Below are 27,720 nucleotides of genomic sequence, written 5' to 3'. Positions count from 1 at the left end.
AAATAGTAACACAAAAAAATTACTTGCCAGGCCTGTTGTATGCAATGGCATGAAATAGCTAAATTTTGAAATTATGTGAAGCAACGCTTGAATTTTAAGATAACGACATAGGTATGAACATTACGGGCTCGGCAAGTAACTCTTTTGTGTTACTATTTTTTTTCAAAATTTCAAATTTTGTCATGATAAATATATATACTTGCCTCACATTTGGATATCACTAATTTTTTTAATTGTAAATATTATTTCACTATATTCTTTACGTTGGATGATTTATGTACTTGCCGTCTTTTTTTTACAGGCGAAGTCTGTTTTTTGTGGAATCAACATTACAGAGCGAAATTTGCACCAAATGAACGGCCTCATTTCTTAACCGATTTTAACGTTTATACACCTTTTTGAAAACGCCAGAAGATTATCTAGCGATCTTCGTTGGCAGATTTTTAAAATAATAAAAAAGAGTGAAATTTGAAAAATCAGCCAGCGAAGATCGCTAGATAATCTTCTGGCGTTTTCAAAAAGGGTGAATAAACGTTCAAATCGGTTAACGGGATCCCTCATGCGTGCTTTACCGACAGTACAAGTCCATTAAAAATGAATTTAATAAAAGTCAAATGCAAAGAAAATTGAAAAAACGGGCGTCCTTATCACAAGGTGCCAGTTCTAACGAGTCAATCGGGTTTCAAAAAACTCAAATCTGATGAAAAATAACTGTATCATTGTCCCGCGTTCTTGAAGAAGAGTCACTTTTGGTTATTTCCACATCAAGAACGCGGGACAATGGTACAGCGTTATTCTTCATATGATGTGTGTTTTTTTAAGCTCGATTGATTCGTTAGAACTGACACCTTGTCATAAAGAAGCCTGTGTTTTTAATTTGCTTCGCATTTGACTTTTATTAAACTAATTGTTTATTTACTTGAACTGTCGGTAAAGTAGGCGTGAGGAATCCCGTTAATATCTATGAAATGTGTAATAAAATATTATGCTTCCAGAACAAATTTTGAAATCAACATTTTAAGCAAGTATTTGGCATTCTAGCAACAAAAGCCTTACGATAATCCATTAACTACGATCAACAAAAATCTCTGTCTTTTTAGACTTTGGTTCACACTGCTGAAAAATTAAAAATTTTTTACATTAATTTAATGAGTGGGAAAGATAATCAATTGAGTTTAAATAAATAGAAAGAAATTGATGTTTTTGATATGGGGGATGATAGTGATGATATTGAGGCTGTTAGTTTCATTAAACCTGTATTTATAAAAAATTTACATTCAATTTAGGAAGAGACGTTTTTATCAATTACATTATATTTGACGCAATTAATATAATTCTTCGATGCACAAATTATTCTATTAGGTTCTTTAACGCCAAAAGTCAAATTGGTGTTATTTAGATCATTGAATGCGAATCTGAACTCCAATTTGCAAGAATGAAATTATTAAATCCAATACTATTTATCAAAATTTAAAATATGCTTTAATTTTCATAAAATTTTATAGTTGCTGAGTAGAAAGCTCATGTCACCATTTAATGTAAGAAGGAATTTTTAATGTGGCAGAATAATAAAATAATTCATTTAATTAATGAATAAGTAACTGCTTCGTATTTCATTGTCTAAAGTGGATTTGTAATATTGAATTTTCTGGCCGGATTCATTGTCAACGAATTCAAAATCATTGATTAGAGATTTATATTTAAATATATTCATTAGTAAAACTTATGTATCAAGCAGTTAATTGCCTCAAAGAATTATTAAAATAATCAAAAACACGTTATAGTAATTTGAATGTAATTCAATTATATAGACAGATTTAACAAAAATAAAATCAGTATCATTTATCCATATCCCAATTCATGAAGATCAACCTGTATCTATTTTTCCACACTGATTGAAACATCTCACCAGCTCATTAAATTGGTGTTATTGATTTTAAATTGTCGAGCAGTCTGGGCGAATTCCAATAAGATACAGATCTTTGACGCTGTTGTTTAAGGCGTTAACACTAGATTGCCTGAAGAAATAAAGTCATTTTGACTGCTTTTTAATTTCAGTTAGAAAAAAAGTGTTTATAATAATAGAATTTCTTAGAATATTAAGACTTTTATACATAAGCTTGTATAAAGTCTTAAAATCCTAAGAAATTCTATTATTATATACATATTTTTCTCTAACAGAAATCAAAAAGCAGTCAAAATGACTTCTTTAGGCAATCTAGTGTTAAAGAAATGCAGTTAATATATCTTGCATATCCGAATGTGTATATGTAACTAAAGTAACCAAGGTTCCAAATAATGTAAGCATTGTGCTCTGTGACATGTCTATTATTTTAATTTTATTATTTCTTATCAAAACAAAAACATAAACGTAAACTTTCAAAGTACCTAACTGCTCAAATAATTCAGAATAGAAGATTAATATAGTAAAATGCAAGTACGTTTAGAAGAGACGATTGTTGAATTATTCAACAAAATACTTACTTTTAGATTTGCCAATTTTAAGAAGAACTTATACAAAAACAGTTTTCATATTAAAATCGGACAATTTAAATGAAAAAAAGTTCAACGTAATTTCAAAGAAAATTAGTTTTGATAATGCGCATTTCAGTCATCGTAAAGTGGCCACCTTATCTCTTCTTTTTGTCTAACGCGCGACATTCTTCACCTATATAAAATATTTATTTTCCATCCATGTATTCTTATATTCATTATTATTTTTTAATAATCCGAAGCTTAAACAAGTATTTTACTAACCGGCTGCTTGATCCTCTTTTTCTTCTGGATGAAAAACAACTGTCCATCTATCTAATCTTATTTCTTCAGCATCAATAACATCTCTTAATAAATTTAGTGGATCTTCATCTCCGGTATATCCAGAACCCCAGCGTAATACTCGAGCGAGATCATTGCCAGTTCCTAGTGGAACTATAGCGCAAGCAGGTGAAGAGCATTCGCTATCTTGTCCTACATTATCCAAACATTGTAAAACCCAACCTATTGTACCATCACCACCACAGACTAAGATCTTGTAATGTTTTATATGACGAAAAACGTAAAGACTAAAAATTAAACATAATGTTTTAAATATTGTTAGATTGAAGAAAAATGATACTTAAGGCTTACCCAGGGAGAGGTCCTCCATTATCTAAGTCGAAAACCTGATATGGGTTTAATAATTTGCGAAAACTGGATATTAACTGAAGTCCTTGACAGCCCCCAGATTTCACATTAACAAATACCAGTAAAGGTTGTACATTTGATGGCACCATACTTGGTTCGATATTTGGTAAAAGCATCACTATAACAAATACATTTATTATTACAACATCATTGTCCATTCTTAAAAACAGTTATTTCTAATGTAATTGTAATCTTAACATTTTTTATTTATTATACTATTCTAAAGATTAACTTCAGGCTATCGAGAATTTACATTTATTTCGACTATATAAATATACAATATGTAGTTCACCCCTTAACCCCTTGTGGCACAGTGGTAAGTATACTTAGAGACGCCTTTATTTGACTTATCTTTATTCAATATAAAAGAGTTGACACTAAATCCGGGCTTAACCCATTAACGTCCAAAAAGTCAAAATTTCTTGCACGTTTTCAAAGTGATTTTTTCCTATGTAATTGGCGTTGAAAAAATTCATGAACCACATATTCTGATGTAAAATTGCATGCTCTTTCAGAATCCGTTACCAGAATCATGATAAAACTCACAGGAAAAGAGATATGCTCGATTGAAACATAAAAAACACCTAAATTTTCGAAAAAAAAAATTTTTAGGATTTTTTTTCGAAGTGTTACGGTGAAGATATCACCTTGCGACCGTGATCAAAGGTGATCATGGGAGTTGAAGTTTAACAGGGAATTTTTTTGTTGACCTTGAACCATCGCTTCTTTACAAAATGGCGGAAAAAACGAATTTTTTTTTTTCAATCTTCATCAACTTTTTTCTCGAAATCTATGGTCTTTAGAAAAAAATTCATAAAAACAAAAATGCCTTAGAATCGCTCGAGGAACATTCTCAAATTTTTTCAGAATTTGTTGAGACAATTTTTGATTTTCCGGGAAACTTGTGAAATGGAATTTTCAAAAATGTCTCCAAAAATCCTGAAAAAATTTTAGAATGTTTCTCGAGTGCTTCTAAGACATTTTTGTTCTTATGAATTTTTTTCTAAAGTCCATAGATTTCGAGAAAAAAATTGATAAAGTTGAAAAAATAAAAATTCGTTTCGGCCGCTATGTTCTAAAAACCTATTGGTAAAAAACGATTTCTGTGCAAATTTTAGGAAGATTTTTTTACTCTTAGCGTTACCCAGAGACTACGGCGTGGACGTGGTAAAATTCTGTCTCCTTTGGGGTGCTTTTTTCCCGTGAGTCCCCTTGCCTCTTACGTCTCGGGGTGCTTGTTTTCCGTGAGTCCCCTTGCCTCTCACTTATTCATACTTTTAGGTGTGCTTTTTTAGCCAACATTTATTGCAAATATTTTTATTACATGTTTTGCAGAAAATTCTTGTTCTTATTGGACAGTTTCCATTCGAACAAATCCTCAATTTGTCACTATTAGATCGTCCATGTGCTTTACTTTTGCGACTACTTTTTTGTAAGTAGTATTTGGCAATCGAAATAGTGAACTCTTTTATTCCAACTTTTTTCTTTCCATCGTTAGCAGCATTGAAAATTACAAGAGAATTAGTAATAGACGCCTGTATAAGTCTCATAAAAACTACCCATGTCCATTTTTTTGATCGTATACTTGGGAGTATGTCATTGCAATGTCCGTCATGCAGGTCAACACCTCCCATGAATTTGTTATATAGGTGAAAAGCTTGCGGAAAAGGTATTTCAATTTTAGATTTAGCCTCTGCGCTGTATCTTTTTGAAATAGATAGAGGATTGACACCTGCTGCAGTTGAAGCTATTGAGACGGGCTTCGAATCCATGATAGTAATGAAATTTATGCCACTGTTTAGGTCGTGCTTCACCACATATGTCCCTCTTGAAGCTTTCTTATCAAGCACATTTTTTTCTTTGACTCGATTATCTCTGATAGTACCAGTGCATTTCAAACGCAATTTCTTCAAATGTAATACCAAATCCATGTTCGTGAAGAAGTTGTCAAAGTACAGATGAAATTGAGAAATTTTGTTATAACTTATTATTTGAAAAAATGGTTGTAATAAATATAATACTACTCGTGAACCTAAAGCACATTTAGATAACTTATCTCCAATTTGAGAATTCTTGCCGCAATAAAGATCCAAATTCAGTAGATAGCCGTCCGAAGTACACAAGCCCCAAAATTTCAAACCAAATCTTATCGGTTTTCTTCGAATAAATTGTTTCAAAACAGTTTTTGCATAGGATTTGGCCATCATCTCATCAACGGATAGAGCAGTTCTCCATATTCCGAATTGCATGATGTTATTTTGAAAAAGTTTCAGTAGAGAACGAACGCGCCATCCTCGATCATTTGAATCTTTGTCTTTGTTTTTTGAAAACTTCAATTTAGATTTTGTGATTTCAAATTGTTGGCGAGACATTGCAGAAGAAACTACTTCATTAGATAAATACGGATCAGATGACCAGTAATCTCTCTGTGATTTTCTGGGATTGAATGTAGAAAAAATAAGTATTCCAATAAAAGTATCAAGATCTTTCAATTTCAGATCATAACCATTGTCTTTACACGCATCAATAATATATTTTTTCATTTCAATAGAAAAAAAGGTTTCAAACAATTGAAAAGGTTCGCTCCTACGTATTTTCTTTTTTTGCGATTCGGACAATAATACTTTATCTTCACAAGAATCAGGGTGTAACTTTTCACCCTCAATCCAAGTGAATTCATGACCTTTTTCAAGTTGCTACACTACAAAAATTTTGGCTGACCCTAAGATATTCGAAGCTGTAACTAAATCAAAATCTGTAACGTAAGTTGGGCGCCAGGTTCCCGAAAGAACCACTGTACTGTAGTGACTGCAAAATACTGTATTCGTCAAACTAAAATGCCAACTAGCTCAGGGAATATAAGAGTAGGATTGCGGAAGCGGAGAGTGGGTGAGTTCCTGACACGTAAAATGCAAAAGGATTTGTCAGTTCGGGTCAAATCACTACATACTATATTCGATAATAAAGTGTCTATATTTCCAAAAAGACATTGCTGTATTTGTCAGACTTCATAGCGCATAGATCGTTATTCGTATTCTACAAAACTATAACTCGAAATGGCGTAGAAAACGGTTTTCCGGAGTGCTCGGGATCAATCCAACGAATTTCTTTACTAAACAACTAACTACTCAAATAAAGGCCTACCCAAGGCAGGTGTTTCTCCTGCGACCTTTTAACTAAACGAAACTATACTCTCGCGAAGAGAACCGAACGGAGTAGCTCTTTCTGGGAGAATTCACCTCCGGGGTTCCTTCTGACGAGAAAACGAACTGTATTACCACGAGGTGATCGAACGAGGTAGCTCCTTTCGGGGAGAATTCGACCTCGGGATGCACCCCTGGTTAAACGCGACGAACTGTACGAAACGTAACTGAAATTCGAAACTGAACGAATATCCCGGTCACTCTTTATACCCGAATTCGACCCATCAACTATACTGTAAGCGCATAACCAATTTCTCGGAAAATACAATACTTTAATACGACATTATATACACGGTAATCGATAAAAGGACTTAACGTTAGTTATAGATAAAACTTATGTACATTTCATATCCGAAAACCCAAAGACGACGGTGTCCTTGAATTACTAGCGAATCTCAAAGTTTCTCGATATTAGAATATTGTTCCAATTTCTTATTTATGTCCCTAATTCCCAATCCACGCACTTTGGGAGTATGTTTAACTCGTAATTCGTGGTTTTTGATGATTTCACGGCTATTAAGCGCGTTTTCCGAAGTTTACTCGTGATATAAGGATTTCTAGGAGCTGGGACTCCCGCTAACCTTTTCCGTTGGAGCTGGAGAACGACGGCCGAGCAGGACAAAGCAGAGCAGAGCAGAGCGGAGCGGCGTCGAGCAGAGCTGAGCAGAGCAGATCGAAGCAGAGCAGAGCAGATCGGAGCAGAGCAGATCGGAGCAGAGCAGATCGGAGCAGAGCAGAGCAGAGCAGGGCAGAGCAGAGCAGAGCAGAGCAGGGCAGAGCAGAGCAGGACAGCGCAGAGCAGCGGCGAGCAGAGCAGAGCAGGGCAGAGCAGATCGGAGTAGAGCAGAGTAGAGCAGAGCGGAGCGGCGTCGAGCAGAGCTGAGCAGAGCAGATCGGAGCAGAGCAGATCGGAGCAGAGCAGGGCAGAGCAGATCGGAGTAGAGCAGAGTAGAGCAGAGCAGAGCCGAGTCGAGTAGCTTCCACACTTTTCACTTGCTACGATGCGAGTCTTCAATTTCCGAGTTGCTAAGATCGCGACTGATCTTCTTCAGGACTAGATAACGAGTTGCCGAAAATGCGTCTGATCCTTTTCAGAACTAAGATACGAGTCGCCGAAAATACGTCGGATCCTCTTCAGGACTAAGATACGAGTCGCCGAAAATACGTCGGATCCTCTTCAGGACTAAGATACGAGTGTCGCAAAAATCGGGAGACACCAGCAACGAGCTGTGGGTCCCTTATCCCCAACTTTTCGTAACGCTAAATCTAATTGGCGGAGCCGATTAAGCTATTGGTACCACCAATCAGATCCAAGGTCCGACTTCTTCCGAAAATTCAACTTGAATATTCGGGAGCCGCGGAAGGCCGTAGTTCGTTAGACCCATTTAACATACGACTTATGGGCCACGATCGTTACTCTACTTTATGACCTATCAATCATCGAACTTTATACTATATTTCGGATGATAGGTAGGCCAACCGTATATGACATGATATTATGGCCTTGATAATATGACCATAATATGTCTCAATGTTCTATAGATAGATATATATAGATCTTTTTAGTGAACATGTACTATCTTAAAATAGTACATGGTCACAACTCTATCCTCCCACGAAAAAGAGACCGAATCGAGGTCGAACACCCCTCACCTCACTAAACGACGATACGCGAAGACGTAACTGGATTCGACGTGAACGTCAGACGGAATCGGTAGCTCCTCGTCCCAAGTGCTACGTGAATCTGTAGTAGTCGTAAGTCGGCATTTTCAAAAACGAAAAGAAACGCTATATTCGAGATGGGCTATTTACACGATAATATAACGGTAGCTTAATACTAAGCGGTATACACGGTACTGCAAAATATCTGTACAAAATAAGCGTGATACGCACTGTAAGGTTCTATACTAGACGAAATTATCTACACGGTACTGTACGGAATCGAAAAGGTATACACGATAAAGAATATACTTCATACAAAACGTAATCGTAATCTATACTAACTGTAGCGATATACAAGATACGAATCGAAATCTGTACAAAAGCAAACTAAAGTAATACGATACAGAGTTCACCGAAACTCAGAATCGTAAGAAGACGTAACCTAAAGAAGAGAAAGTATATACAAAGAACTATACGAGAATCTACACGTAACCAACATAATATACTGGTCGCAAATACTATTTCACGCAATCACGCTATCGAATCTCGAATACTCGCGAAAAAGGAAAGGAGGAAGCTCCAAAAGAAGAATTAATGTCGCGAAATCACCGTATTCCCAAGTTAGGATTCCCGTGACCCTGGTAAACCTGTAAACGGTAGCTACGGTAGGGAAGAAAATGATATTAGTTCCCGATGCATGAGTCCGAGGTTGGTGATGTTCCGAGAGGTCGGTGTGTCTGTCAGCGTCAAAAATAAAATGGACAACAAGAGATATCAGCGAAAATCCATATATTTATCACAGGCCCTGTTGGGCATAATATACAAGAAGGAAGGAGGGAAGAACAGAGAAAGAGATAGAGAGAAAGAGCCTTATCGGCGCTGGAAGGGCCCCGGTTCCTCGGAGAGGTCTATTTCCCGGGGGGCCGGGCGTTGGTATCCCGGACCGCATTTCGGGCACGTGCGGGTAGATCGGTCACGACGCCCACATGGGTAACAGAAGACCCGGGTGCGTGGTCGAGGGCACCGGGTATAACGGTGGCCCGGGTGGCCACAATTAAAACAGCCCCGCTCGGCCGGGACCGGCGGGTCCCGGTAAATATGCTCGAGGACCTCTGCTTCCAACTCGGGCCAGACATCGAGGGCCCATTTGATGTAATCCATGATTTCGCCCTTCGTCTGGGCGACGATATCCCGGTGCGGCATTCGGTACTCGGGGCGCGACATATCTTCTGGTGAAAGAAAAATTAACGATGAGTCCCAATCTATGGAGGAGGGGAAGAGACGAGCACAACGGGAGCCGAGGACGACATTACTGGACATATAACTTTACATCGTTGACGTGCGTTTTGATACGCGTTTTAGCTTCTACATGTTCGATTTCGATAACTGTAGGAGAACGGAAGTGAATTACGCGATACGGTCCTTGATAACGGTGAGCGAGTTTGGCTGAGAAGAAATTAGCGGAGGACGAAAGAGGTCGGTGCCGAAAGAGGACTAAGTCGTTAATTTTCAGAGGCCGTTCTCGTCGTCGTAAATTGTATTTTTCGGCCTGTTGTTGATATGCGGACTCTAATTTGGAAGTGACCCATTCGTGAAGATCTCTCATCCGTTTCATTCGTTCTCTCCACGGATTGACAGTAGAGGAGTCAGCGGCGAGAGGCGTATCGTTGACCCTCTCGAGTTCTCGAGGAAGAGGCTTGAGATCCCGACCGAAATTTAGAAAAGCCGGACTACACTCGATAACGGAGTGGTGGGCGGTATTGTAGGCGAAGTTGAACTCTGATAAGTGTGCGTCCCATTCACGTTGGTTTTTACCGACGAACGCTGTGATCATGGTTTTGACGACCCGGTTAATACGTTCGACAGGGTTGGCCTGGGGATGATACACGGGAGTGGTCGAATGGTGAATTTTGTATTCCCGACACGCGTGCTCGAGTAGTTTGTTTACGAACTCGGTTCCATTGTCTGATAGGAGCACTCGAGGGGTTCCCCAACGGGTGATCACCAGATCAAGAAGGAGTTCTTTAATTTTCGCACCATTTACGGTACGTACGGCCCGACATTCAATCCATTTCGTAAAAAGGTCTTGGAAAGCAACGATATAGACATTCTGATGTAAGCTTTTCGGTAGTGGGCCCATAACATCGACCGCGACTATTTCCCAAGGCTGCTCCACGAATCTACGTCCCATTAATCCCACTGGTGGTTGTTGGGACACTTTGGTACGCTGGCAGATATCGCATTTACGGACGAAATCCAGGACGGTTCGATACATCCCAACCCAATAAAAACATCGATTAATTCGGTGGTAGGTTTTATCGACACCTAGATGACCTGACATGGGGGTGTCATGAAATTCATGCAAAAGATCTTCGCGAAACTCACTCGGTACGACTAGCTTCCACGGTTCGAGGTCTTCCAGTTCCTCATGGTATCGACTGGAACTACGTCGATAGTATAAGAGATCCTTCTCAATCTTCCAGTCCGGGAATTTGAAAGGTGTGGCTTTAAGAGTGTCCCGACGAGTTGTATACCACGAGTCGGTGGTATCGGCCCATCCCGTTGTGGGGTAGTTCATAGAAACTGCGAGAGAACAGAGTTCGAGCTCACCGGAGCTGGGTATGCGTGAAAGGGCATCCGGTACGAAATTTTGGGAACCTTTCCGATATACGATCTCGAAGTCGTATTGCATTAGTTCTAAAGCCCACCTACCTAAACGACCGGAGGGATCTTTTAAGTTGTTAAGCCATCGTAGGCTATTGTGGTCCGTCATCACCGTAAACTTATACCCCTCTAGGTAGCCACGAAACTTTTTAATCGACCATAGAACAGCAAGGCACTCTAATTCGGTAGTGGTATACTTCATTTCAGCTGGGGTGAGAGTACGACTTGCGTACGCGATAACGCATTCTCCTTGCTCATGAGTTTGCGTGAGCACGGCTCCGAGTCCGACGTTACTCGCGTCAGTTTGAAGACAGAAGGTTCGATTGAAGTCCGGACACGCTAACGTGGGTGTCGAAGTTAATTTGCGCTTTAAGGTATCGAACGCGTTGGACTGTGGCGTAGCCCAAACCCAAGCCTGATTTTTCTTGAGCAATTGATTTAACGGGGCGACAATGGTTGCGAAATCGGGAACGAAACGGCGATACCACGAAGCCATACCGATAAAACGACGAAGTTCTTTGATATTCCGAGGTGCGGGATAGTCGATAATGGGTCTAATTTTCTCTGGATCCGTACTTAGGCCACGATGGTCAACGATGAAACCGAGATATGTAACGCTAGTTTTACAGAATTCACTCTTATCCGGGTTAATTAAAAGTCCAGCAGCAATAATTCGTTTAAAGATTTTATCCAGCCACTCGAGATGTTCGGAGAAGGTTTGCGTAACGATTATAATATCATCTAGATACGCGAACGCATGGGGTTCCATATCCGGCGTAATAATTTTATCTAATAGCCGTTGGAAAGTCGCTGGAGCACCTGTAAGTCCGAATGGCATTCGTTTGAATTGGAAGAGTCCACGTCCTGGCACAGTAAACGCAGTGACGGATTTACTAGATTCTTCCATCGGGACTTGAAAATAGGCCTGACTTAGATCAAGAGCGGAAATATAGTTAGCTGAACGTAATTTATCCAGAATCGAATTCATGAAAGGTAAAGGGTAAGCGTCTTTACGTGAGACTTCGTTGACTTTGCGAAAATCTAAACAAAATCGGTAGGAACCGTTGGATTTGCGCACCATGACAATAGGAGATGACCAATCACTGTCAGAAGGCTCGATAATATCTTCGTGTAACAACCGATCTACTTCTTGATTAATCGCTTGTTGTATCACCGGTGACACAGGGTAGTATCGCTGTTTGATGGCTGTCGGGGTCTCCACTATAATGCGATGTTCCGTTAAATTGGTTAATCCCGGAGCCCGTTTCAAAATCGGAATTCGTTCGTCTAGGAAGGTCCTTAACTGCTCGGACTCAGTATCGGTGAGAACAGGGAGAGCATTGCAGCTATAAAAATTATCCTGAGCATCCACGAAGCGGTAGTAGTGACTAGGATCGTCTCGGTAACTCCACGTTCGATCCTGATAATTAATAACAATCCCGAATTGTTGTAAAGCATCAATACCAAAAATAAGGGGTACGGCCAGAGACGGAAAGAAAAGCGTAGGAACGACTTGGCTACGACCTTCTATTTGATACTGTAGTGGGTAACATTGCGATAGATTTTCGCGATGTCCATCGGCAGTCACTATCGTAACCGGAGGAACCGTAGAAGCATTAACATCGGCCAACGAAATTTTTAAAAGACCGGATTTACCAATAAAAGTGCGCGATGCGCCGCTATCAACTAAAGCCAAGAAAGAGTGGCCCTGAACTCTAATCTGTATATACAAAAGGGCGGTAGTTAGCGAGTATATTTTCTCGATACCGGACGAGAAATCTCGCGAAAGGCGGCAAGAGTTTAAGTTGACCGCAGGAAATTGTGTATGCGATAATCTAGTGGTTGGACACGAGCCGGTATTTATCGTGTCCCGGGTACGTTTCCCGTACACTTAGGACAATTGCGCACCGTAACTCCCTCAAGACCGCATCGGTGGCAAAAGAATCGCGAACGAGGTTTTGGACACTCCGAATATCGATGTCCACGTTCTTTACAATTCCAACACGCGAAGTCGATAGCGAAGGACGACTGTGGTTCGATAGGTTCTGACACGAACGGATTAGTAATCGTTCCCGAACTCGACGATATGGAAGGTGCAGGTGACGGTATATCCTTCACGGCTTTTACTTTCTTAGGTTTCTCCTGTGCTATCAGTACAGGTTGCTCCTCAGCAGCCATGGCGGTACGCGTACGTCGAGCGGGTCGTCCGAAAGCTAAATCGGGAAAAAGAGAATGTTCCGGTAAGGGTGGGGCTCGATACCGGCTTTGACGAGCTAAACTACTCTCGATCTGGATAGCGCGGGATTCTAATGCATCGAAAGAGATGATATTATTGATATCTATAAGCGCTTGGATGCGTGGGAGCATGTTCGTATGCGCCCAAATGATCCACTCTTCTTCCGACATGGGAGGTGAAACTCGTTCTAATAATACCCGAATACACGTGAGGTAATGGTCTACGGGTTCATCTTCCGCTTGTGTACGTCGGGCTATTTCCACCCGCAAAGATACCTGAAGCGAACGAGCCCCGAAACGCGAACGAAAGGCGCGTTCAAAATGTGCCCAATTCTCCCAATCTCGTTGGTGACTCCGAAACCAGTGGAGAGCCATATCCGACAAAAGCAAAGGGAGGTACTTCAATAATTCCGCATCCGGAAGGTCGAAAATAATGCGAGTTTCCGCGATACGCGCTAAAAAAGCTTCTACATCTTCACCGGACTTGCCGCTAAACGAAACGTTCATTCTTTTCAATGTAGAATGTAATTGGTTGAATTGCGCGGCATAGTCCCTATTCGCGAGAGGTCGAGGAAAACGCGGTGTCTGAAAGTGACCTCTATTAGGGCGGCGATATATTTCCCTCGGCTCTTCCTCTTCGGGGAAGTATTCTTCCCTTGGAGCAGGAGCAGTCGGGACTGCGGATGTAGTACGCATCTGCAAAACCACATCTCGCAGCTGACCAATCATGTCGTGCACGTCCCGTTTAAACTCGTCGAAATCTGCACGAGTGGGAGTGGACGAACCTCGCGGAGGTGAAAGTGACCGATCTCGAACATCCCTAGACTCGACAGGTGCATGATATTCTTTCCTACGCGTCCCGGTACGAATGGAGGTATAAATCTCCTGCGGAATGGGCGTAGGAGTGTCTGGTCGCGTAACCCGAACTGGATTCGGTATATCTTCAACTAATTCTAAAGGTTGTACGGTAATAGCAGCTTTCTCCAAAAGCTGGGAAATATCCATAGCTGCACGCGTAGTTTGTTGAGACTGGGTACCCGGAGGAGTACGCGGTAATGCCGAACTCTTTTCACGCGCAAAGTGCTTTCGAAGCCTCTGACGAAGGGTGGGTAATATGCCCTTATCGTCTAAACGATATTGACTGAGGATCTTCCGAGCCTCCTCCTCCGTTAATTCCTCTATCCAACCTAAATTACCGAAAGTCGCAGTAGCCATCACTAAAATGAACGCGAAAACCGAAAAATAATTACTAGAAAATGTCTATTTCCCGAAGAAAATCGAAGGAAAAGCAACAAAAAGATTTCCGCGTACGCGTTACCGAAAAGGAATACACACACAAATGGGTAAAACACAATTTAAACCATTAGTAATTCCTGAAAAGAAAAGGCAAGGTATACAAAAAAATAAAGAAAATCCTAATTGGGAATCGAAACGATAATGTTCTCGATTTTATTTATATTCGGAGGATTACGGAAATGCAGCTCTGACTAATGTACGGAAGTCAAACCTTCCCAAAACAAAACAAAATAAAGTTAAATATGGAATTACTAAGTGTAATTCGTGACTAAATAATTTAATAATCAATAATTAATAATTAATAATTAATTTATTAATTAGCAGGCGCAATATTCCGTAAGTGTCCGTTATCCAAGCTCCCCTGAAAGTCGCGAAAAACAAAGGGAAAAATGCTAAAGTAATTTCGTAAAGATATCGAAATAAAATTAAAGTCGCTTTGCGAATATATATATATATATATAATAGTCGAATATTGTAAGTCCTATGTCGAGACAATGGGAAGTCAGTGAAGCGTGAGCTAATCGGCTTAGTTCCGCGCGACTGGGCACTCGCGGTGTCCCCCTAGTTTCCCCCTCAATAGTTTTTCTACACGTAGATTTCCTATGTCGAAATCTTCCGTATTAGAAATTAAAAATGATTATTTCGGCTCGAAATAAGACCGGAATATTCGACTAGAATTATCCGTATCTTATAACAGATACGGAAAGGCTATAGACACATGAAATAATATGAGCATAAATCATTAATGCTCGTTACGATAATCCTATATGAGAAGACGTTAATTTCGATTAACTTCGATTATTTGAATATTAATCGTGAGATTCGAAAGCCTAACTACTGTATAACTCCGAATTGCCAAACAAAGGATTTGGATTGGAGGCAATAGGAGTTCGAAAGGAAACGGATATGAAAAATAATATGACTCGAATTAAAATAATTGTAAGCCGAATTTGCGAAAGGCTATTTCACCAAATTCTAGCTCATATTTGCCCTATGCGGGTGCTATTATTCGCGGCAAATAAGACTTTATTCCCGATAATTCGAAGTGGAATTTGTGAAAGGCTATTTCAACAAATTCTGCTTCTGTGGGCCCCACGTTGGGCGCCAAAATTTGCTACACTACAAAAATTTTGGGTAGGTGACATTTTCGCCTACAACTTTTCTTTTAATGAGTATCGACTCTATGTATTCGTAACTTATGACATGGCGCTAGTGTTAAATAATAAGGTTGGCAAAACTTAAAAGAAAGTACGGCTCATTTATGAAAATATTTTGAAAATGTCGTTTTGACAGCAAGAGGTTATATGCGCCAGATATTTCGGCAATTAAGTGAGTTTTTTATTGTTTAGATTTAATTAATTAAATAATAGGTAAGATTAAGTACTTTGTATTATTTTTCAGATTAAAGTAAGGAAGATAATTAAATTGATGTCATTGGAAGATATAAATACTTGGCAAACATTTAAGTAATCAGATGAGTATATTAATTACATTACCTGAATTAAATAATTAATAAAAGATTAAATACTTTGTGTGTTATCGTTTTTCAGATTAAAACAAGGAATACTTCAGAAAAGATGCCAATAATTATGATGCAAGGACTTTCTCATTAATAAATTGAGTACTATTAAATTAATGTTCTCAAAACAAAAGGTAATTTAACAGATATTACATAAAGTAGCCATGTAAATGGTTGACATATACTGTATTATACCGAATAATCAGTATTTTCATATAATAATACTACGGTAAGGTGTAGGTGTATATTTATAGCATTCTAGCCTTTACGTAGTAATATTGAATGCATATAATGATTGTATGTATTTTTCAGTTAATACTAACGTCTGTCAAGAATCTTCTTTGTTATTCAAGATTAAATTACTAAGCCAATAATGGAAAATTTAAGATATTTCTTTAAAGTTAGAAATTTTATGTTGGAAGAAAATAGGAAATAGCAGGTATAAGCAGTATAAGGCACTTAGTTATTACGTAAGTTATTTTTAATATATCTACATACAATCAAATATGAAAACAAGCAAAAATAACATGTTATTTAATAATTGCATTGCTTAAACACTAAAGTTCTTTTGTTTTTTTCTAGATAAAAGGCATTTTCTTTGACAGTGTTCTTCCTCACAATTATCACACCATACGATCCCAGAGTGAAACCCTTTAGTTAGTGAAAGGAACAGCCAAAACTTAAATTATAACAAAGTGTGCAGATGTGACTAGTAACGTTTAAATTATTTTAATTTTAAAGTTAAAATCAGTTTTTAAAGACTGAAATATTATTCAGTAATATATATAATAACAGTCATAAATCTAATAAAAACTATATGATTGAACAATATAGATAACGTGCAGTATAAACATACATATATATATAATAAGATATAAAATGGCATAGCATATGGATAATGAAATATTTATACGTATCTTCAATGTTAAAAGGAAACACAAAATTCACAAAGGATTAAAATTGATTGAAAACAAAGAATTTTGTTTATTCAATATTATTCTTCGTGGATCAAGAAATGGCAACAACCCTGAAAAAAAATGTTAATATTAATAATTTTATCAGATTAAGAGTTATTTTGAAAATTGTATATGGCATGTTATTTTTATTGATGATAATATTAATATACCATTTCTTTCCAAATATTATACTACTAATGCACAAAATGTAAATAATTTATTACTGCTCTTATTTAATGATGTAATTATTTAATTTCAATTAACACAAAACTGTAATCTCGGGACTAATACCGCATGACAACTAGGTGACTTATTAAGTATGATTATTCGTTTACTATATGATAAGTGATTCATAGAATGTATGGTATGGAACAAAATAAGTTTATAAACACCTTAGGATCTTACGAATGATAGTCATACATAATATGCCACCTGTCGTACGCGATATTAGTCTCTAGTTTACAGTCTTGTGAAATGGACATTAAATAATTCATCATAATTATTTACGGTATAGCTACTGTTACAAACAGTTATTGTTTGAAAGGTACGTACGAAATTTGAATGTGTCTATACACCGCCTATAAATCAATAAAATCATGTTTAAAAATCATGATTTTGACGCGTCCTTCCTTATAGAGCATATGAACGAATTCTGATGTTCCTACTATTAAAGCAAAAATAATACGTAAAATGTTTAGAATGATTTATTGTACAATTATTCGACTAAATAAGCTGTTTAAACTCTTAATTACTTTTCTATTTATACATAACAGAAAATTAAAATTCGTCCGTTAAAGTATATACTTGATGTTCAAATCATGAATATCACGGTTAAAAAACAATATAAGATATACGAATATTGTAAAAACTTTAAAATTTTTGCAACGGTACTCATTTCAGTAAGTTTTACTATAATTAATCAGATATAATTTCTCAAGAATTTGCATAACTTATTCCAGAACTATTTATATAGGTGTCTAATTTTCTTTACATTCGGATTTAGCATTTATAAGAATAAATATAATAACTTTAATTACAAAGATGAGTCGAAGAATTTGTTTATATAAGACTAAAATTTATAAAGATGGACAAATGTACAATGTAAAAAAAACATACAAAAGGAAAAATGGCACATCGACTACGTATGTATTAATAAGAATAAGTATAATGTTAATATATGGTATCAAAAATGTCTCCAATGATATGCATAGTGTGCTTGATAATTTTATATGGTTTTTTTTATATAGTTATCTAAAATGTAAAAATGATGAATGTCCAGGCACTGCCAAATTTATTGATAACGAAGAAAATTTCCCACAACTTAGAATACACAACCATCCTGTAGATAAAAATAAACATACAGAGGCAAATTTTAGGAAGGAAGTCAAACAGTATGTTCGAAATATCCCATGTACTGCAAAAGATGCTTATGATGAAATATCATTGAAGTAAAGTTCTATAATTATTTTAAATACATCTAGGCTCTTCAATATATATACTTATGAAAATACTTGAATATTTCATGAGCGATATACATTTTAAAAGAAAATCTTCTAAGCAAATGATTAACGTAGATTCATTTTGCAAAACGATAATCATATTTCACTCTTATGCTGCGATAGATGTCAATAAGTGATAGTCATTTTATATTTTTTAATTGGAATTACCTATATACGTGTATAATCAATTTCTTCCACGAGTTACGAAGATTTGAATTTGAAAATATACGTAGATGAGAATCTGTATGCGTATATGTGTGCGTGTAGCGATTCGCACGAAACTTTAGCTAAATTGATGATCAAAATACATACATGTAATTTTAAATGGTAATCCCTCGTAAATACGTTGGTGAGATTTCAAATTAGAGCAAGCGGGATTTGGAAAATTCTTGAAAAAGCTTCAATAAGTGTATATATATATTATAAAATAGAAAGTTCCATTTAAGAAAAATAAAGTTGCATTCACTTCACCTTTATTACTCCACTTTCAGCCAATTAATTATTAAATAGATCTTCGTAAATCTTGAAACTATTATTTGAAAGATTTTTTTATTAAAATACATTCGTTCATGAGATATTTGCACAATATGTATTAAATACTATAGCACACTATAAGGGTAATGAAAAATATAATTTACAGAAACTGTAAAGGTGCAAAAACATTATGTTTTAAAAAATTTAGCAGAACTATAAGAAGTTGGAGGAAGGATAATAGTATAAAAATCCCTGTTTTAATTGAAGATTTTGAAAGAATATTGTCATCAAAAGAATGGGAAAAATATTTAAATTTCCAAATAGGCAAAGAGAAACATAAGCTAGAAATATTGGAATATGTAGAAGGAGATATAAAATTTATTATATTATACGATAAAAAGATAATAAATTCTTTAAAAAACTGTCAGATATTTTCTGCAGATGGGACTTTCGACACTACTCCTAGATTAAAAAATATATACCAAATAATCACAATAATGACCAATTATGGAGATAAGGTAAAATAGAGTCTAAGTTGGCTTAGAAATATATTATATTTCAAATTTATATGAATATACAGTTGAAACTATAATTTAAAATTGACAAAATCTAGGCTATTCCAATAATTTGGGCATTGGTTAATAATAAAACAGGGCGCTTATATGATAAATTATTACAATTTATAAAAATAAAAATTCTTCATAAAGCTAAGCCCAAGATTTGGATTACAGATTACGAAAGAGCACTCCAAAATTCGATAAAAAGAAATTTTTCTACAAGTGAATTAACGGGATGTTATTTTCATTTCGTTTACGTAAGTGGTGCATCTAATTAATAGAACCTCTATGTTAATATATAATGTTGGGATTGTAAAAAGTATCCAAAAAGAAACTTTGTAAACTATTATTTCTCGTAAAATTTTATTTTAATAACATTGATGGATAAGCTCTATTACAAAAAATTAAATTCACTTTAATTGACTTCAACTAAGATTTGATGTTGTTTTGCATGAACCTCTCTCTCTCTCTCTCTCTCTCTCTTTGATATGTTTGAGATTCACCTAATTTTCAGAATGTTAGAAAAAAAGCGAAGCAGTTAAAACTTTTAAACAATACGAAAATATTAACTGATAGCATGAAATGCAAAATATGGACGTTTTTGAGAAAGTTATATAATATTCCTCTCTTGCCGCCACATCTAATGAATAAAGGTTTTCAACTAATATCACTAGACATATCAAAAAATAAAAATTTAAAAAAACATCTTTTACCATTGCTTAAATATTTGAAAAACTTTTGGATGCAAAAGATTGATAGAAACACTCTTTCTGTGTTTAAAAAATACGTCAGATGTAATAATAAACAGGAAAGATACCACAGGTGGTTTAAACAAACATTAGGGCAACATCCCCATGTTTATAAATTTATTAGTATGTATGAAAGTCACTACGATTAATTGATGTAGTGGATTTGTTCAAATAACACTAAATTAGGTATTATCTATATAAAATCTAATAACTTGTCTTTTTGTAGTTCGATTAATAAGAATAATAAAATTATATAAAATTCAGCACATGAATAAGAAATATAAAAATGAAAGAACTAATATTTATAATACCTGGCTTAATAGAAAATGGAAAGTTTTTGATAACCTGGACGAAAGCCAAGAAACACAAACTATTAATAACTTTTTAAATGAATCAATGTTTAAAAATAAAAGTTTTATGTTGAAATTTAAGAAATTATGTAAGAATTCAGGTATATGTTTACACCTTACAAACGTAATACAATCTTATACACTTCTTAACTTATTGGTAAATAATAATTACATCATTAAATAAGAGCAGTAATAAATTATTTACATTTTGTGCATTAGTAGTATAATATTTGGAAAGAAATGGTATATTAATATTATCATCAATAAAAATAACATGCCATATACAATTTTCAAAATAACTCTTAATCTGATAAAATTATTAATATTAACATTTTTTTTCAGGGTTGTTGCCATTTCTTGATCCACGAAGAATAATATTGAATAAACAAAATTCTTTGTTTTCAATCAATTTTAATCCTTTGTGAATTTTGTGTTTCCTTTTAACATTGAAGATACGTATAAATATTTCATTATCCATATGCTATGCCATTTTATATCTTATTATATATATATGTATGTTTATACTGCACGTTATCTATATTGTTCAATCATATAGTTTTTATTAGATTTATGACTGTTATTATATATATTACTGAATAATATTTCAGTCTTTAAAAACTGTTTTTAACTTTAAAATTAAAATAATTTAAACGTTACGAGTCACATCTGCACACTTTGTTATAATTTAAGTTTTGGCTGTTCCTTTCACTAACTAAAGGGTTTCACTCTGGGATCGTATGGTGTGATAATTGTGAGGAAGAACACTGTCAAAGAAAATGCCTTTTATCTAGAAAAAAACAAAAGAACTTTAGTGTTTAAGCAATGCAATTATTAAATAACATGTTATTTTTGCTTGTTTTCATATTTGATTGTATGTAGATATATTAAAAATAACTTACGTAATAACTAAGTGCCTTATACTGCTTATACCTGCTATTTCCTATTTTCTTCCAACATAAAATTTCTAACTTTAAAGAAATATCTTAAATTTTCCATTATTGGCTTAGTAATTTAATCTTGAATAACAAAGAAGATTCTTGACAGACGTTAGTATTAACTGAAAAATACATACAATCATTATATGCATTCAATATTACTACGTAAAGGCTAGAATGCTATAAATATACACCTACACCTTACCGTAGTATTATTATATGAAAATACTGATTATTCGGTATAATACAGTATATGTCAACCATTTACATGGCTACTTTATGTAATATCTGTTAAATTACCTTTTGTTTTGAGAACATTAATTTAATAGTACTCAATTTATTAATGAGAAAGTCCTTGCATCATAATTATTGGCATCTTTTCTGAAGTATTCCTTGTTTTAATCTGAAAAACGATAACACACAAAGTATTTAATCTTTTATTAATTATTTAATTCAAGTAATGTAATTAATATACTCATCTGATTACTTAAATGTTTGCCAAGTATTTATATCTTCCAATGACATCAATTTAATTATCTTCCTTACTTTAATCTGAAAAATAATACAAAGTACTTAATCTTACCTATTATTTAATTAATTAAATCTAAACAATAAAAAACTCACTTAATTGCCGAAATATCTGGCGCATATAACCTCTTGCTGTCAAAACGACATTTTCAAAATATTTTCATAAATGAGCCGTACTTTCTTTTAAGTTTTGCCAACCTTATTATTTAACACTAGCGCCATGTCATAAGTTACGAATACATAGAGTCGATACTCATTAAAAGAAAAGTTGTAGGCGAAAATGTCACCTACCAAATTTTGGCTGACCCTAAGATATTCGTAAGCTGTAACTAAATCAAAATCTGTAACGTAAGTTGGGCGCCAGGTTCCCGAAAGAACCACTGTACTGTAGTGACTGCAAAATACTGTATTCGTCAAACTAAAATGCCAACTAGCTCAGGGAATATAAGAGTAGGATTGCGGAAGCGGAGAGTGGGTGAGTTCCTGACACGTAAAATGCAAAAGGATTTGGCAGTTCGGGTCAAATCACTACATACTATATTCGATAATAAAGTGTCTATATTTCCAAAAAGACATTGCTGTATTTGTCAGACTTCATAGCGCATAGATCGTTATTCGTATTCTACAAAACTATAACTCGAAATGGCGTAGAAAACGGTTTTCCGGAGTGCTCGGGATCAATCCAACGAATTTCTTTACTAAACAACTAACTACTCAAATAAAGGCCTACCCAAGGCAGGTGTTTCTCCTGCGACCTTTTAACTAAACGAAACTATACTCTCGCGAAGAGAACCGAACGGAGTAGCTCTTTCTGGGAGAATTCACCTCCGGGGTTCCTTCTGACGAGAAAACGAACTGTATTACCACGAGGTGATCGAACGAGGTAGCTCCTTTCGGGGAGAATTCGACCTCGGGATGCACCCCTGGTTAAACGCGACGAACTGTACGAAACGTAACTGAAATTCGAAACTGAACGAATATCCCGGTCACTCTTTATACCCGAATTCGACCCATCAACTATACTGTAAGCGCATAACCAATTTCTCGGAAAATACAATACTTTAATACGACATTATATACACGGTAATCGATAAAAGGACTTAACGTAAGTTATAGATAAAACTTATGTACATTTCATATCCGAAAACCCAAAGACGACGGTGTCCTTGAATTACTAGCGAATCTCAAAGTTTCTCGATATTAGAATATTGTTCCAATTTCTTATTTATGTCCCTAATTCCCAATCCACGCACTTTGGGAGTATGTTTAACTCGTAATTCGTGGTTTTTGATGATTTCACGGCTATTAAGCGCGTTTTCCGAAGTTTACTCGTGATATAAGGATTTCTAGGAGCTGGGACTCCCGCTAACCTTTTCCGTTGGAGCTGGAGAACGACGGCCGAGCAGGACAAAGCAGAGCAGAGCAGAGCGGAGCGGCGTCGAGCAGAGCTGAGCAGAGCAGATCGAAGCAGAGCAGAGCAGATCGGAGCAGAGCAGATCGGAGCAGAGCAGAGCAGAGCAGGGCAGAGCAGAGCAGAGCAGGGCAGAGCAGAGCAGGACAGCGCAGAGCAGCGGCGAGCAGAGCAGAGCAGGGCAGAGCAGATCGGAGTAGAGCAGAGTAGAGCAGAGCGGAGCGGCGTCGAGCAGAGCTGAGCAGAGCAGATCGGAGCAGAGCAGAGCAGATCGGAGCAGAGCAGATCGGAGTAGAGCAGAGTAGAGCAGAGCAGAGCCGAGTCGAGTAGCTTCCACACTTTTCACTTGCTACGATGCGAGTCTTCAATTTCCGAGTTGCTAAGATCGCGACTGATCTTCTTCAGGACTAGATAACGAGTTGCCGAAAATGCGTCTGATCCTTTTCAGAACTAAGATACGAGTCGCCGAAAATACGTCGGATCCTCTTCAGGACTAAGATACGAGTCGCCGAAAATACGTCGGATCCTCTTCAGGACTAAGATACGAGTGTCGCAAAAATCGGGAGACACCAGCAACGAGCTGTGGGTCCCTTATCCCCAACTTTTCGTAACGCTAAATCTAATTGGCGGAGCCGATTAAGCTATTGGTACCACCAATCAGATCCAAGGTCCGACTTCTTCCGAAAATTCAACTTGAATATTCGGGAGCCGCGGAAGGCCGTAGTTCGTTAGACCCATTTAACATACGACTTATGGGCCACGATCGTTACTCTACTTTATGACCTATCAATCATCGAACTTTATACTATATTTCGGATGATAGGTAGGCCAACCGTATATGACATGATATTATGGCCTTGATAATATGACCATAATATGTCTCAATGTTCTATAGATAGATATATATAGATCTTTTTAGTGAACATGTACTATCTTAAAATAGTACATGGTCACAAAGTTTATCTTGTTTTTCAGAATAATTTGCACGAGCTTTATTGTAAGTGATATTGGGTATTTCATGTTCGCAATCTGAATCAAAATCGGAACCAGAATCATCGGAACCTGAATAGTCAGGATCCGGAATCAATACGTTGCGTTCTGAATCACTATCTGAAGAATCTGATTCATATTCAGAAGATCTTACACGTTTCCGCGACATAATGTATGAAATTAATGATTTCGTTTATTTATCACTCATCCGTATGTACAAAAATACGAAAGAAGAGAACAAAAAAAGACGAATATTCATGAATACATGAGACCAAAAATTACGCTTATCTGCCGAAATGAAATGGAAATAAAGGATGAAATTTTTGTCGGAATCTATAAGTCTTTGAATAAAGAATGAAAATAAGTTAGAATCATTCGAGCAATATTGTAAAATTTTTTCCGAGTTTTCGTAGACAGAACGTTTTTTTACCAATAGGTTTTCAAAACATCGGCCGAAACGAATTTTTATTTTTTCAACTTTATTAATTTTTTTCTCGAAATCTATGGACTTTAGAAAAAAATTCATAAGAACAAAAATGTCTTAGAAACACTCGAGAAACATCCTAAATTTTTTTCAGAATTTTTGGAGACATTTTTAAAAATTCCATTTCACAAGTTTCCCGGAAAATCAAAAATTGTCTCAACAAATTCTGAAAAAATTTGAGAATATTCCTCGAGCGATTCTAAGGCATTTTTGTTTTTATGAATTTTATTCTAAAGACCATAGATTTCGAGAAAAAAGTTGATGAAGATTGAAAAAAAAAATTCGTTTTTTCCGCCATTTTGTAAAGAAGCGATGGTTCAAGGTCAACAAAAAAATTCCCTGTTAAACTTCAACTCCCATGATCACCTTTGATCACGGTCGCAAGGTGATATCTTCACCGTAACACTTCGAAAAAAAATCCTAAAAAATTTTTTTTCTCGAAAATTTAGGTGTTTTTTATGTTTCAATCGAGCATATCCCTTTTCCTGTGAGTTTTATCATGATTCTGGCAACGGATTCTGAAAGAGCATGCAATTTTACATCAGAATATGTGGTTCAAGAATTTTTTCAACGCCAATTACATAGGAAAAAATCACTTTGAAAACGTGCAAGAAATTTTGACTTTTTGGACGTTAATGGGTTGAGGATGCATTGAACAACTCAAACACTCATTCAAGTTTATCTTCCAAACTATTAGGAATAAAACTTTTTTGTAGAGATTAAATTTACTCTTTTGGCTGTACTGAAGGGCGTTACGAACTCGGTTTCTCAAAATTATAAAAAAAATTTTTCATAAAAATTATAAATAGTAGTAATTTTGTTAATCATAATAATATTGAAAATTAGGCCCTGTAGCCCGCTAAAGAATAGTTCTATGACTAATTTAAGACCAAGATGAAACAAATGTACCTAAAAATGTGGAAGATTGTTTAGAAAAACTAAATTAGCTATTGAAAGACCAGTTTTACACTGTTTTACCGACGGAGAAATTTCACGTTGCATTAGACAAGGACATGCTTATTAGCTCTCTCGCTTTAGAAGGGGTACCCACTCTCTCCCTACCATTCTCCGCTAAACAAACCAACTCTCCTACACAGTGCAAGATGGCTGGCTAACGCTGCCTGTCGGTGTGATTCCGTAGCGCAATGCAAGAATAAATCATTATTTCTAAGTTTTAGGGTTAGGTTTTCGCAAAACCGACCTTTTACCGCCCTTCCATATCATTTCAGAAGGCTACAGTAAAATTTTTAAAATTTATTTTGTTATCTACAAGTCTCAAAAAACTTGAGTTAGTTGACGAAAGCGTGACTCGTAGTAGCCGACGCTCATACGCTACACAGCTGAACGATCAGCGTTGGCTGCTACGACTGCTACGAGTCACGCTTTCGTCAACTAATTCAAGTTTTTTGGGACTTGTAGATAATAAAATGATTTGAGAAATTTATAGTAGCTGTCGGAAATGATATGGAAGGGTGGTACAATGCAGGATTTGCAAAAACCTAACACTGAAATCTACAAATAATTATTTGTTCTTCCATTCCGCTACGGAATCACACCGACAGGCAGCGTTAGCCAGCCATCTTGCTGTGTAGGAGAGTTGGTTTGTTTAGCGGGGAATGGTGGAGAGAGGGTGGGTACCCCTCCTAAAGCGAGAGAGCTAATAAGCATGTCCTTGTCTAATGCACCGTGAAATTTCTCCGTCGGTAAAACAGTGTATAACTGGTCTTTCAATAGCTAATTTAGTTTTTCTAAACAATCTTCCACATTTTTAGGTATATTTGTTTCTTCTTGGTCTTAAATTAGTCATAGAACTATTCTTTAGCGGGCTACAGGGCCTAATTTTCAATATTATTATGACCAACAAAATTACAAGTATTCATAATTTTTATGAAAATTATTTTTTATAATTTTGAGAAATCGAGTTTGTAGCGCGCTTCAGTACAGTCAAAAGAGTAAATTTAATCTCTAGGAAAATGTTCATATTCCTTATAGTTTGGAAGATAAACTTGAATGAGTGTTTGAGTCGCTCAATGCATCCCCTTAACATATCTCGCTTCAACAAGCATGAGAATCAGTACCCCGATTTGACATATTCCACCTCGATATATCCGTTTCAATATAAAGGAAAATATGCATGCCAATTCGGTTACTTGCAATTCTCTTTGTGTTGAATCGGGATGTGTCAATACAGGTTCAGTGCCATTCCCTTTCTGTTGAATGGGCATTATTTACCATGCCCTCCGTGTTGAACAGAGCTGTGTCAAATAGAGATGTGCCAAGTCTGAATGTGTATCGAATCAGGTGTCGCTTGTATTGTAACGGCATTGCCGCCAGTGTCAAGGGCCACCCAACCTGCGGGTTTTCCATTACCTTCGTCCGTCCTTATTTTCGGTAACAAACGCCACTTATTCAGTTGGTTGAATAACAACCCTACGATATTATTTGGGCAAGTCATGCCAGCTACATACATGCATTCTTAAAGCCCTGCGGCCATGCATTTGGACGATAGCGGTAGCCTGGGTTGCTCGCTTTGCTAGGTCGTGGAGATAAGTGAGGGTTCCTTACAGGAGTCTGAGACTCACAGTCTTATTTCCTAGGAATTCTACATTTCCCCTAACCACCCACCCATAGGTGGTGAGAAATGCGAAAGTAGTCGATATCATATTGGGACATACAGCTTGCCAAGTAAAGACTATTACACAGGCAATGTTCTTGGTCCATCCAGCCATAGCATAAGCCTAAGGGATTACGGCTTCTGCACAATCTCCTATGCACCAATCAGTAACTAGTCGTAACGTACGTGCAGGCTAGCCTATAGCACACGCCTCACGTACGCGAACGGACCAATGGCTGCTGAGTATGGCGTCACACGGTCACCAGCACGCACGGACACATCAGCCCAGTCTCATGGTTGCGTTCGGACTGCCTGCTATTGGCAGTAGCATTTCCAACTCCGCCATTTCGATTATACTACGCTGTACAGTGATGTCAGTGATACCAGTTTCAAGCTTTTAGCAACGAAAAT

General features: G+C 36.5%; 1 protein-coding gene and 1 long non-coding RNA gene across 2 annotated transcripts in view; one reads left to right on the top strand and one right to left on the bottom strand.

The window, feature by feature from the left end:
• LOC136774330 (diacylglycerol kinase theta) overlaps window positions 1–27,720 on the bottom strand; it is a 2,104,019-nt gene that overhangs the window by 547,791 nt on the left and 1,528,508 nt on the right. Inside the window, exons 13-14 of the mRNA XM_066728589.1 lie at window positions 3,127–3,301; window positions 2,758–3,062 (exon numbers count right to left, since the gene is read on the bottom strand). Coding sequence (XP_066584686.1) covers window positions 2,758–3,062; window positions 3,127–3,301 — 480 coding nt within the window. The remainder of the gene's footprint in view (window positions 1–2,757; window positions 3,063–3,126; window positions 3,302–27,720) is intronic.
• Window positions 15,513–16,475, top strand: LOC136774217 (uncharacterized). Its single transcript, XR_010822756.1, has 4 exons — window positions 15,513–15,572; window positions 15,645–15,896; window positions 16,075–16,232; window positions 16,345–16,475. It is a non-coding gene; the product is annotated as an uncharacterized lncRNA (long non-coding RNA).

The sequence above is a fragment of the Prorops nasuta genome, unplaced genomic scaffold, assembly GCF_024137725.1.
Source record: "Prorops nasuta isolate Cenicafe-Biocafe unplaced genomic scaffold, Cenicafe_Pnas_1.2 PNAS00001, whole genome shotgun sequence".
Classification (NCBI taxonomy): domain Eukaryota; kingdom Metazoa; phylum Arthropoda; class Insecta; order Hymenoptera; family Bethylidae; genus Prorops; species Prorops nasuta.
This window is presented reverse-complemented; position numbering and strand designations above follow the sequence as displayed.